Here is a 12798-nt window from a genome sequence, read left to right as displayed (position 1 = left end):
AGGAAAAAAAAATATTTTTAATAATTTATCTCCTCTGTAGGCATATTGGCACTTTGGATATGAATGTAAACATGTTAATATAAATGATATAATGTATATAGAGAGTACATCTATATGCCTACACACACACAGAGGTACATGCCTGTCATATGTGTATGTCTTTTAAGTACCACTGGATGAAATTCTGCCAGGAAACTTTACATGGTTTCTGCCAGGAAACTTTACATGGTTTCTGCACTTTTAGATAAGGCTTAAAATCACCAGTGGTACTGGCTGTGCCTGAATTTAAAGATTATGGGAAATGGCTATAGCAAGCTGCCACATAAATAACTAGTGGAAAGTGAAAGGAGGAAGGTAGCTTGTGAGAAAGTATTCGTTTCCAAAATGCAGCACAGAGAGGTGGAAACAAAGGGAAGACAGAATCTTAGATGTTCACTGTGTACATTAAGTCTAATGGTGCTATCAACAGCTTCATATGACAGGAAATGATCTGGGCGTTTTGTTCACTTATTCTGGATGCCCTTAGTTTCAGAGAGCAACTGGTAACATGGATTGCACCTCGGAAGGGGACAGCTGAACTCTCCCTCTGGCTTTAGTAAGGAAAGAGCAGCGATGAAATCCGTGGACTGTGTGCACGTCATCCAACAGAAGGATACCGCCTCCTCTCCCTCTGCCCCCCCTGGTGCTGCTTCAGGCGCCACGAGACTTTTTCCTGTCACATTCCTGTGGCTTGCAATGCTCCTGTCCTCTTGTCTTGCAGCAGTGTCTCTTTACCATGTTATCATCCTGAAAACAGAACTAGAAGCCCTGCGCAGCGAGCTGATCTACAGCATCCAGGCAAGGTCTCCGCTAGACCAACCACTCGTGTCCCCCGATGAAAACAAAGCAGGTAGCCCTGTTTCTTCCTTCCTGCAAGTGTCTGCAGCTGGCTCCAGGCAGGTAAGCTGGAGGGGGGCGTTTGGACTTGCAGGGCATGGACCAGTGTGGGGCTGCTCTCACTGACTGTTGCCTCTCCTCGCTAGGAGAGCAGGCTTGCTGGTACTGGCACAGCTGAGAGCTTCCAAAAGGAAATCTGGAACGGGAGTAGAAACAGGGGCAGGCGGTCTGTTGACAACACAGAAGAAAAAGGTAAATACCAGATGATGAAGTGGGTTGGGGTGCTGCTGTTGGATACTGTCTAGAGAAAAGCAGGAGTGTTTGATTTGTGTTTTCTTTCTCCTGTCAGTTGATCCGTGCTCCCGGAGCCCATTCTGGTTTTCAAAATTATTGGTGGATGAATGGTGTTAACCATAGGCATTTCTCTCTAAGGACAGAATATTAAATCACACAATGTTTTGGTTTTGAAGGGATCTTTAAAGGCCATGTAGTCCAACCACCCTGCCATGAGTAGGGACATGCTGTTTCAAGTACCGGATATTTATGCTATCTGCAGGTTAAACTTTGAATGTTAGACCCCAAATTGCATGATGTGTTAGAGTTGAGAAAGGTAACTTCAAGTCATTCAGATTTTTAACTGTTCAATTCTCTCTGATCAAAGTAGGGAGGGAAATCTATTAATAAAAATGCCAATTCTCTTTTCTGGGAAGCATACTCATCAAAAAAAAAGAGAGAAGTAATGAGAACTTTAAGGAAATAGGAGCTTTTAAGAAGAAAGGCTAGCTCATACCTGACAAAAGAGGCAGACTACAAAGAATTCAGAAGTTTAGCATCATTTCTACATTAAAACAACCTATCAACAAATAGTAAAATTAATAAAGGAATGCCTATCCAGTAAGATTATTTTGGTCATGGTTCTCCTTTCTAAAAGGCTCTGCAAAGAACACTGAAGACTGTGCTCCATAAAAGACCACTGATGTGTATTATAGAGTTGACATATTAATGGGATATATTTTTTTTTCTTTGGGGATAAAATGGCTACATTTCATTATTTTTCCAAACACAATGAGGTCTTATAAGATGAAATGAAGAATTTTATTATACCAGTTTGCATACATATGCTAATTGCACTGAGTAACTAAAATATTCCTGAGTTGCTAAATCAGTTCACTCTTCTTATGTATACTTTTATATTATTTTAACTGATATCTTAAGCTATTTAGAGAAGTTGAAATGGAGTAAATTATAGGTAAAGACTAAATGAAGCTTTGCATAAAATGTGTTTCTCAGTAAGCAACTAAAATGAAATGTATTTCAATTGAGCTTCAGTAAGCTAAATGAAATTAAAGTTCTTAAGTATAATCCCCTTACTTCCAATATTCAAAAAAACCCCATTAATTTAGGACATCACTTAAAATCCATAGGTTTATATGAGATTTATTCTATTTCAGTCTTTGATTCAAGCTCTTGGCTAAGAAAGATTTCGCAAACAGGACGGAGTTCATGATTGCTTAAATTGTACTTCTTGTAGCCTGTTTCCTACCACAGGAACCACAGAGCTCCCCTGCCCTCCCCACCCGAGGAACTCCCAAATAAAAAAAAGTGACCTGAAGTACAAATATCATGAAAAATAAGGAGATGACTTTTTTTAAATGAATGTTAGAGCATCAATATTTTTCAAGTAATCCAGTTTCCTTCACAATAGCTTTCATCTTTCGTCTTACTGCTATTTGAGATGAGCAGGTTTGGGGCGCCTCAGCTGTGCTTCTGAGTAGACTTTTGATTCTTCTCATCATGTAGCCACCTCTGATCATACCTGTAACATATAAAATTTCAATTAAGCTACTTATTTCTGTAAACTTTTTTTTAAGGTACAGCTGGCTTTAAGGTTGTTTAGGATGGATCAAAGAAAACACAGAATATGAGCATTCATTTTAAAGGGAAAAACTACATAAGCTGACCTATTACAAAAATGTTTTCTAACATGAACCTCATATTTTTGTATATAAAAAAGGAAAAATTAAATTGCAAATCTCTCATTTATATCAAAGGTTGTCTGTTAGAATTAGCTTTCTACCCACTCTAATTACAAACAATTTAGCTTTTCAGAGTTCAGTAACATATTATAGTTTCTCAGATCAGATTTCACTGATGACCATGAACCTACTAGTCAATGTTAAATTTTGTTTTAGCAGAGTGAGTTAAATAGAAGAACATGGTGTTGTTCATGGTGCTGAATCCAGTCTACTACTTGGTCATGTACACAGAATTATAGGCTCTTCGTTTTGATCTTTTGACATTCATATCTGGGTTCCAGAATCCCATCAGTCTCCAAATTGTCCTGCAGGTGTATGGCACTCATTCTGCTATAATGACAAATAAATCAGGGTATTGAGTGAGGTGCCTGTTCTTGCTCTACTTCTGTTTGCTTCAGCAAGGTCTCAAAGTAGAGTCTGATTTCATAATTAATTGTTGACTCATCATTTTACTTTTATATGGATGAATTCCTTAGAAAGTTAATATTTGGAAACATCACTGGATGTTTCCTTAGAAAGGAATATGGATCAATTCCTTAGAAAGTTAATATTTGGAAACGTCACTGATATCTGATTGCTTCTCTTGTGCTTCAACAGAGAGCAGAAGTAAAATATAGAACTAATATCTTGTTTATAAATAAAGTCATTGTTCAGTTCTGGGATTTTTAGACTTTAGTCATCAAATTCCAGGAATGGATGCCCCATCATTCTTTTTTTAGACCTACTACAGCCTTTCTTAAGCATACTGAATTTTCATTTTAATGCATACAAGTGAAGCATTTTAATTAAAAGGACAATTGAATGAAAGTGGATTTAACACAAAGTTGTTTCTTTTTTTATGGGGTTTACATTTATCTGTGCTAATGCATAAAACTATTAGTCATCAGTAGTTGCACATTTTGTGTCTTGAAAAAATTTCCAGCTCGGGTAGGTTGAAGAGAAGTGTTTCAAGCATCAATTCCAAATAAAGCTGCACAGTCAGCAATCAGAACCAGAGTTCTTCATGCAATGAGTAGGAGGTAATGGGTGATTTTGAAACGCACACTCCTGGCAAATGTCATGTCGGGACATGTTACAACAGATGTACTTTTTCTTTTTGTCTTTCTCTTTACAAATTTCATCTGTGGGGGAAAATTGGTGCACAACAAAAGACCTCTCCTGAATTTTATATTCTATTCACAGTCATTGATTGCATTGCCTGTGTGCTTCTTCCTAAAAGCTGCATGTGCACTTGAGCCTAGGAACAAGATTTAGGTCCCATTGCCTAAGCCAAAGTACCAACATCAGGTTTCATTTTCACACTCCTTCAGTTCCTCAATCTGATCATTATTTTGGGATTCTGATTCCCATGGCCGAGGGAGGTGAGAATCAGGCCTTCTGTAAGCACAAATGCTGGGATCAGAGTGGAGCCCCCATGGACTACGTTTACTTTGGTGTACGGAGGTTGCCCAACTCCTTGCATGTATGAAGGAGCTGAGGAACTATTCTATGTAATTCCATAAATCAATGAGGCTGGGCACCTGGCATGTGATTTGGCAATTTGTTTTTTTACTAGCAATTTTCAGGTTCTACTCCAATAGCAGTCGTGTCCATGGGAAGTAACTCTTACCTTCCAAGCATGGTGATGGAATTTTGCCTTTGCTCTCAATAAAGTTACTGTACTGGAAAATTGATACATTTGTTGGTTGGAAGTGTTTTGACTGTGCATGTTGTTACTTCAGATATCTGTGAGAAAGGGATGGCAAGAGGTTTTACAAGTGGTACTTGACTTTAGTGATCTTTGAATTGAGATGTAAGCTTTTTTTACCAGCTTAAACAAATGCCACATATAAAATTCCCTTACCAATTATTCACAATACTTCATATTGTATTGTTTGAAGAGGTCAAAGAAAGCCCTACTTCTTGAAAATATATGTTATCCTTATTTGTTTCTGCTGGCAAAAGTGTAACTCAAAAGGAAATAGACCCTTCTATGAAAAAGGAGAGAAAATTACTTGATGCAATTCCTGCAATTTTACATGAAGAATTTCACTGAATGAATGAGTGAATAAATCAGTGCTGTGTATTATGCAGAACATTATACAGTCAAAAATACACCAAATATGCTCTAAGTTTTAAACCAAACATTCTGCTATATTCTGTATAATAGAAGTCTTAATTCCTAGTAAACAATTCCTTTGTTTTTCTAAAGGTAACGTGTTATTGGCAATTCTGTGAAGGCCAAAATAATGCTATTAATTCTTTGAAGATGTTTGTTAGCTTTTAGTCGTTCATGCAACTATAATCAAGGAATTTTAATGCAGGGACAGACTGAATCCATAATTAATGCCATACAAAGACATGTCTATTAAAAAATACCAGATTAACCAGTTGTCCAGGTTTCTACTGTGATAGAGTTCATGAAAACCAGTTTAAAAATATGCACAAAAAAAAACTAGGAGACGTCTTGTGATGAGAAATCAAGAAGTTAAGGGAAGAAAAACTGCAAATGCTTCAAGAAAATGCTTGTCATTATAAATTAAATTGTCTGGTGTTTAAATGTGCTTTGGGAAACCTATAGAGAACAGATCTAGACAAAAAAGGAACCTGTATAAGGAGGTTTGGGTTTGTTAGTTTTTTTTCAAGATTAGGGTTTTTCCTAGGTTTTATTTCAGCAAAAATGAGCACAAATGTCTCAGACCTCAGATATCAAAACTTAACATTTTATACATGAGCTTACAAATATTAAACTTGAAATTTTGTTTGGATGGATCATTAAGTGAGATTGCAAAATACTAAAATTATTATGCAATTTAAAAAATAACAAAGTTTGCATGTGAGGGAAAATTTTATTTTACCAATATAAGTTCTTAAAGCATGGAGATATGCTGTCCTTCAGCAAAAGATAGTAGAGATTCTTTAAAATCGTGACTACATTGCTCAACCAGTAGAGAACACATCATTGCATGTGCTGGCTGTGGTTTATAAAGGCATCTGGACTGTTTAATATCTTCAAGACACTTTTATACAGATAGATCTCATGGTGACATTCAGTTTTGGTATTTTTACACATTTTCAAGTTGTATTGCATTAATCCTGCATTTTGCTTTCATTATTAATCAAAAATCCTCTAGACTACAAAGATGTTGCTCAGGTTTGACTTACTCTGGGCTAAAAGACATTAAATAGCAACTATTCAATGTGTATTTTGTAATACATGTAATCTTCATCTTGTACTTAAGATTAGGATACTTCTTGGAATACAATTGCTGGTGTTTTTTAACAACATTTACTTTTTACTGAAAATTCCTGTTAATTTACGCAGAAAATGTACTTTGTATATCCATATATTCTCCTTCTTAGTAGTAGTGTTTACTTGGAATTTTTTCAACAAATTACTTAATTTTAGGCATGTAAATAGTTCCACTGAAGTCAAAGTACTTGTATATACTGGAAATAGTTATGTGTCAACTTTGGCTTCTGAACATATTTTTGAAGCACGTTGTTGTTCAGTCCTTCAAGCACTTTTTTAGATATTGTCTTTTGTAGCTTTAGGGAAAATGGCCACTGTGCTAGTTTCTATTGTCATGAAGGACACAATTGCATGCATTTTCTCCAAAAACAAGCTTACTATATTCTGTGGGGGCTTGTTCCTATCTGCATATATTAAAAGAAAAGAGACAGATCTTTTTTTAGAGATTAAGTGCAGATCTGATGTCTTTAGAATGAAGTAGAGTTGGTATGTTTTTTAAAAAGATGGAGATGATCTCAAACTGTACTGATCTTGCAGATTTTAATTACTATGAGCAGTTCTCAGCAATGCTGACTAGAATTTCAGTGCTGCAACCAGAGCTGAAACAGAAATCCACACTTGCAAACTGAGAATTAGGATAGCTTGAAGAATGCCCACCAAGTTTGCAGGCAAGTTTAACAAGAGTTGCTAAAGCAGCCATAGCTTTCACTGCTTGTATACACTGCTCACTGGCATACAGCTGGATAGCAGCTGGTTAGGGGGACTCATCACAAATCTTGTTTGGTTAGTGAAAAATTTGGTGAACTCACATTAGTGAGTTCTTTTAAAAGCAAGAATTAAAGTTTTGTTTTAGCTTACTGAAATACTAGGTGATCACCAAATTCCATTCACTATGAAGACATCTTGTTCCAAAATGAATTAAAAATTTTGAAACTTATTGCCTGATGTGCTGTGTTGTGTGTCTCCATAAAATCACATTTTCATTTTATTCAGAAGTTTATTTTCCAGAAAATTATTTTGCTCACAAGTGTGATAGAAAAATGTGTGAAGTATAATACCTTTATTAATTTTGTGGTTTTTATTTCTTACCAGAAGGTAGATAATTCAGATGCCTTTAAATTCTTGGTTTGAAAAATCTATAAATTGTAGCACATTATTGATGTATATTGATAAGACTCGAGGACACATTTCAGCATAGGAGACAGGAGTTTGGATGACAGAATTCCTATTACCATGAGGGCTTGCAGGTTGTGTGATCATTCTGGAATTGGTTCGTTCCCAGATGTGCACTTGAATCCTTCTGTGCTGCCAGTTGGCACTGCTGAGTGCTGGTGAGCATCCAGCCCTCCTCTGCTGTTTTCAAGAAGGACTCCTTAAAAATGAGATTTAGAAACATAAAGAGACTTCTTTATACCCAAATCCTTTGGCTACCTGCTGTGCACAAAGAGGTTTGTGTCACTGGACACTTGGTTACACATGTGGGTACCACTGACAGATGCAGAAACAGGATCCCACATATCCATGGCATTCCCCATCATAGCCAAATCTGTGTAGCCAAATCTCTTCTTGTCTGAAAAGTGGCAAACAAAATGGAGCAATCCATGGCAGAATTTTCTTCTCTTGATTCTTAATAAATTCATTTGGTCTCTGTCATGTGGAGTAAGTATTACTACTTGGTTTTCCATCCTTCAAAGTAACATAGCAACCAGATGTTTTGATTAAAATCTGCTTCAAGCAAATGCAGCTATTTTTTTTTTCCTTTTATCCTGTTGCCTGACACTTAATGCTTAGCAGGTTTTTTTTACAAGATCTTTGTTTCACTTGCAAATCTATATTTTAACATTCTGCAGTATTTTTTTCTGAACAAATAACTTATTTCTCATTAGTGTCACCAATCTCTACAGTTTTGAGCCACACACTTTGATGGATACCAAGTTATTTGTTATGTGTGCATTAATTTGCTAAGGATGCATTAATTTGCCAACTCTCTCTATTTTCCCTCTTAGTATAGGTTGATCTAATGTAGGTATCTGAAAACATATTGAAAGTAGGTATATATGGACTTTGAGAATTTATTATGAAACTATGTATGACTAATATTTTACAGCAACTATAAATAGAAAGTAATTTCTCTAAATAATATGTCAAACATAGTTAGAAAATCTGCTGTCTATTAGTGGGGTTGGGGCTTTTTTCAAGCTTTTGTTTAGAAAATTATTAAGCCTAATTGACCTAATGATTTCTAGCTCATTTGACTTAATGTACATAGTTATATAAGGACCAGATATGGAAACAAGCAAGTGTTACTGGTGCTGTTACCTGAGGCCTCCCACTTGACTCTCTGAAAGTCATCTAGTATATGTTGGGACAAGAATTTTCATTTTGTACATATGAGTAAAATCCGTGTTAAAACTAATATGTTCTGGTTTAAAATAAGTGGTGAGACTGAGAGGTTTCTTCCATTACCTTATTTTTTTTCTGAAAGTAGTTTCATAAGTTTATTCTATTACTGACTTTTGTTTCTTTGATTTCAAAATGCTTTCACTTTGCAGTGCTGCAGGCCTGCTTGCAACTGATTGCTGACAGCAAAAGTGATATCCAACAGAAAGGTAAGACTATGTGCCATGATTTATAGTTAACTATTCCATGGGATAACTGTTTCAACAAATTTTACCTAACTTCAAAGCAGTAACTGAGTTTTAACAGCAAATTTAAAAATAAAATAAACAATTTTTTTAAAAACCCAACAACAAACAAAAAAAAATTCAAAAAACAACAAGGAGGTCCCTGAATCTGGAAGGTCCCTGTATCTGGATGGCTCTTGCAAATATCATCTTTCCAGTGGGGAAATCCACCTAGGGAGACTGGAATTTCTTTCTAGAAGTCAGCCTTTGTCATTTTTCGACAGGTGAAAATGAAGAAAATAACATTTCCAATCACCCAAAATTATTTTGTCTTTTAGATGATTCAAGCATTGTCCCTTGGCTCCTGAGCTTTAAACGTGGAACAGCTCTGGAAGAACAAGGAAATAAAATAGTGATCAAAGAAACAGGTTATTTTTTCATATATGGCCAGGTGAGAAAGCTCAATTCACTTCAGCACTTGACTTTCATCAGGATTTTTTAATGCTTCCATACAATAAGTTTAAAGTTTCCACCTCTTCTTTCTGTAGGTTTTATATACAGATACAACATTTGCTATGGGACACCTAATACAGAGGAAGAAGGCTCATGTGTTTGGTGATGATCTCAGCCTGGTGACATTGTTTCGCTGCATCCAAAATATGCCACAGTCTTATCCAAATAATTCTTGCTATACTGCTGGTAAATATCTGCATTTTCCTTTTCTTTGTTTGCAAATAATAAGCTGTATCAAATAGAATCTGTGGTGAGGGGCAGTTGTATTGTAGGAGTCATAAAGAACAGGGTCTGCATTCATGGATCTGGCTCACTGAAAAATTACAGAATACTTTCAGAAAATACAGTTTTATATGAAATATCAGCAATTGGAGATTATGCATCTAGCTTGGTGATCTGAACAATTTTGCTCTCTTCATTGCCTCTGTAATGTGGTTAGACATTTTGGTGCTTTCACTTAGATGCCTGAGGCAGGCAGGAGTTGAATTCCACATTTAGTCATCCCAAGAAAATATTAAATTGCTATATTCTCCTTTGAAATATCATGTATGGATTTTAGCCATCCAATACTTGCATACCTAACTGTGATATTTCTACTCCTTATAAAGGCTACCGGATTTTTAGTCTTTGGTTTGATGAAAAACAGTTAATTCCTATAAGGTGGTCTTTATGACTGCACAAATTAGAAACATCACAAGAAAGACAAATTAAAATATTTAATGCAAGTCCAGCAGGCTCAATGGTCAATATATGTGTATATTCCTGCAGTAGCATTTAAGGAGAATTAGTGTCAAGGCCTATAAAACCCCATATATCATTTCTTACCTGTCTGTCTTTCCACCTTAATGGTGGATTTGAGGGTTTTCTCTTTGGTTATTTTCCAGCAAGATTTTTTTCAATGCCTTATGAAAAAGTGGATGACACTGAGGGATGGAGTTGGCTGTCAGCAAGTAATGACATTAAACAAATGGGATGTGGCAGGCAGCTATTTTTTTCCCAATAAAAAAAATTCCAACTAACTAACTAACTAACTAACTAACTAACTAGATACTTTGTCCTGGCACTTGAGGATGTCCAAACACTTCCTTTGATTTTTTGCCCCTTTTTTGAAGGTGGTTATGTTGCTAGTCACACATTCATCTATATTCTGATTTTACCCTTGTACTACTGGTCCCCTTTCCTAACTAGGATCTCTATCTTGCCACTTCATGATTCCTGCTTCCCAAATTCCTACTGTTCTGTTTTCACCTGAAAAAAAGTTCTGACTTCTCTCTCTCATGCTGTTGGGTTGTGTCCCAGCAGGTATTAGATGTGTTCTCAGCTCAGCAGCTGCAGCTTGAAGGCAATATGCTCTTGGTTATCATATCAGCTGATGTGTGTCTGGCAGGAGGCAAACTTTTGTGCTTTGCAGTTGTAGTGGATCAGCTGATGTGTGGTAACTTCATTAGGTTGGTAAAGCTCATAAGACCTCCTCCAGAAGTGTGGGAACAGAGTAGTCTGGGGCCAGTAGTACTCAATGCTGATTGGGACTGTCTCGTCACCATAACATGAGGAACCTGGGTACACCACTGTTAGAAATTTTTGCTGTGTTTGCTGAAGTGAACTCTGCTATGCCGAGTGCAGTGTGGAAATTAAGTCCATCTTCACAGAGGATGTTAAGTGTCAGCTTTGGATAGACTGTAAACTCTGAGATTGTACCTAAAGATAAAAACACTCCTCACAAGTAACAAGCTGTGCTTACATTTGGAAGATGACACATAATGACTTTTGAGTACCATTTATAAAGTAATGTGTTTGAGATATTAACTTAAAGATACTCCAAATCTTTTGCCAGGCATTGCAAAATTAGAAGAAGGGGATGAACTTCAACTTACAATACCACGGAGAAGGGCGAAAATATCCTTGGATGGAGACGGTACTTTTTTTGGTGCAGTAAGACTCCTCTGAAGCCCTTCATTTCTGTTTTTATGCTTAATGCTATTTTCTTCTCTACCTATGCCTTTGTCAGAAAAAATATTGAATTGTAATAAAGCTGCCAATTCAACCTCTCCCAATCCACCACAGGCTTCTAAGAATTTTGTTCACTTTAACATGCAAACCCAAAACAGGAAACATACCAGACATACTTGTGAAATAACCACCATGTGATTACCAGAAAGCCAATTTATTTTAGACAATGGGACACTCTAGATAACAACTATAAAACAATGAGGTTTTGGCTTTGAAACAATTTGTTATCCATATGGTAAACTGGAGGAGTGGCCCAAAACTAACAACATGACCAGGACCACAGACTATCAAATTGTTATCAATTGAAAAGAAAATCTAAAATTAAAGTGGGTCCTAGATTTGCACTTTTTTATCAGTAAAGTATTTAATATATAAAGTGTGGGGAAAAAACATTGAACAGTAGACTCCTCACCACAAAATGAAATTGTTAGTTGCTGTGTTCTGAGTTTTGGGGTTTTTTTTCTTTTCCCAGAGATACTGGGGAAGGAAAAATTCTAAATGTCTGAGATAATTAAAAAAATATACAGAATTGCAGCCACTGTCTTGCTTCTTCCCTATAAACAAAAAGTGAATAAATTATTACAATCTATTAGCATTTACTAATTAGAATTAATTTTACTGGAAAAAGGACATGTAGAACACTTCAACAGCTCAATCTTCAAAGCATTGCTACTTGTCAAGGAATATGTGTACACTTCTTTGTAAACAAGGCTGGCACAGGAAGAAGCACAGTGAGATTAGACACAACACCATGGTTGGAATTGGATTTCTGGCTCCATAATTTCTGCAGTCATATATAGATATGTGTGTAGATATATACAGTATGTAGACAAATCTGTATATATTTGAGAGTATGTATACACACATTGGTCTTGGGCATTTAGGAATAGAATTTTATCTTCTTTTGAGTGGTTTATCCAATGGAAATACTACTTCATACGTATCTGTCATATTTCCCTTGCTTCTTGCCATGATCCATTCTATGGAATACAGTAAAAAAAAATATAAATCAAATAGATCTGGAACCAGACATTCAACTAAGAAAATACACTTGTATCTCAGAGGCTTTTTCTGCGGTTTTGAATATAATGCTTAACTCTGTTTTACAAAAAAATTCACATCTGTAGAAAAAATAAACAGATGTCCTTTTTCCTTTTCTTTTGTCTGGCTGATTTGTTCAGTAGGTAGTATTTATACCGGTTTTTAGTCCCAAATATTTTATGGTCAAAGGAGCTATTCTACTTTTTGCCCTGCTCTTAAAGAAGCATTGAAGTGCTATAGGAATAGATAAAATAAAACCCCAAATAATGCATTGTACTTTATTTGAAAAATATTTTTTAGGACCTGAGAATTGTGTTATATAAGCTCACTTAGTAAAGAAAAGATGTATTGCAGTTTCCTTGTCTGTTTTTATGAATTGTGTTTTGATTGATTTCTCATGGTGATAGATAATAAATAAAAGCGATTTGGAGCTCAGAATTATAAAGCATGGTAAACTAATGAAGCA

General features: G+C 35.9%; 1 protein-coding gene across 1 annotated transcript; it reads left to right on the top strand.

The window, feature by feature from the left end:
• Nucleotides 1-221: 221 nt before the first annotated feature.
• On the top strand, nucleotides 222-12447 carry TNFSF13B (TNF superfamily member 13b). The gene is made up of 6 exons (XM_054655027.2): nucleotides 222-939; nucleotides 1023-1128; nucleotides 8697-8753; nucleotides 9107-9219; nucleotides 9317-9467; nucleotides 11116-12447. The coding sequence occupies exons 1-6, from the start codon at nucleotides 613-615 to the stop codon at nucleotides 11226-11228; spliced, it is 867 nt and encodes a 288-aa protein (XP_054511002.2). The 5' UTR covers nucleotides 222-612; the 3' UTR covers nucleotides 11229-12447.
• Nucleotides 12448-12798: the final 351 nt, after the last annotated feature.

This window comes from Agelaius phoeniceus, chromosome 2 (genome assembly GCF_051311805.1).
Source record: "Agelaius phoeniceus isolate bAgePho1 chromosome 2, bAgePho1.hap1, whole genome shotgun sequence".
Taxonomy (NCBI): Eukaryota; Metazoa; Chordata; class Aves; order Passeriformes; family Icteridae; genus Agelaius; species Agelaius phoeniceus.
Note: the sequence above shows the minus strand (reverse complement) of the source record. Positions and strands in the feature narration are given on the sequence as shown.

Coding starts and splice junctions, on each gene's coding strand:
- TNFSF13B (XM_054655027.2), top strand. CDS start 613: ATGAAATCCGTGGACTGTGTGCACGTCATCCAACAGAAGGATACCGCC. Junction 940..1,022: donor CTGCAGCTGGCTCCAGGCAG/GTAAGCTGGAGG, acceptor TCTCCTCGCTAG/GAGAGCAGGCTTGCTGGTAC. Junction 8,754..9,106: donor AAGTGATATCCAACAGAAAG/GTAAGACTATGT, acceptor TTTGTCTTTTAG/ATGATTCAAGCATTGTCCCT.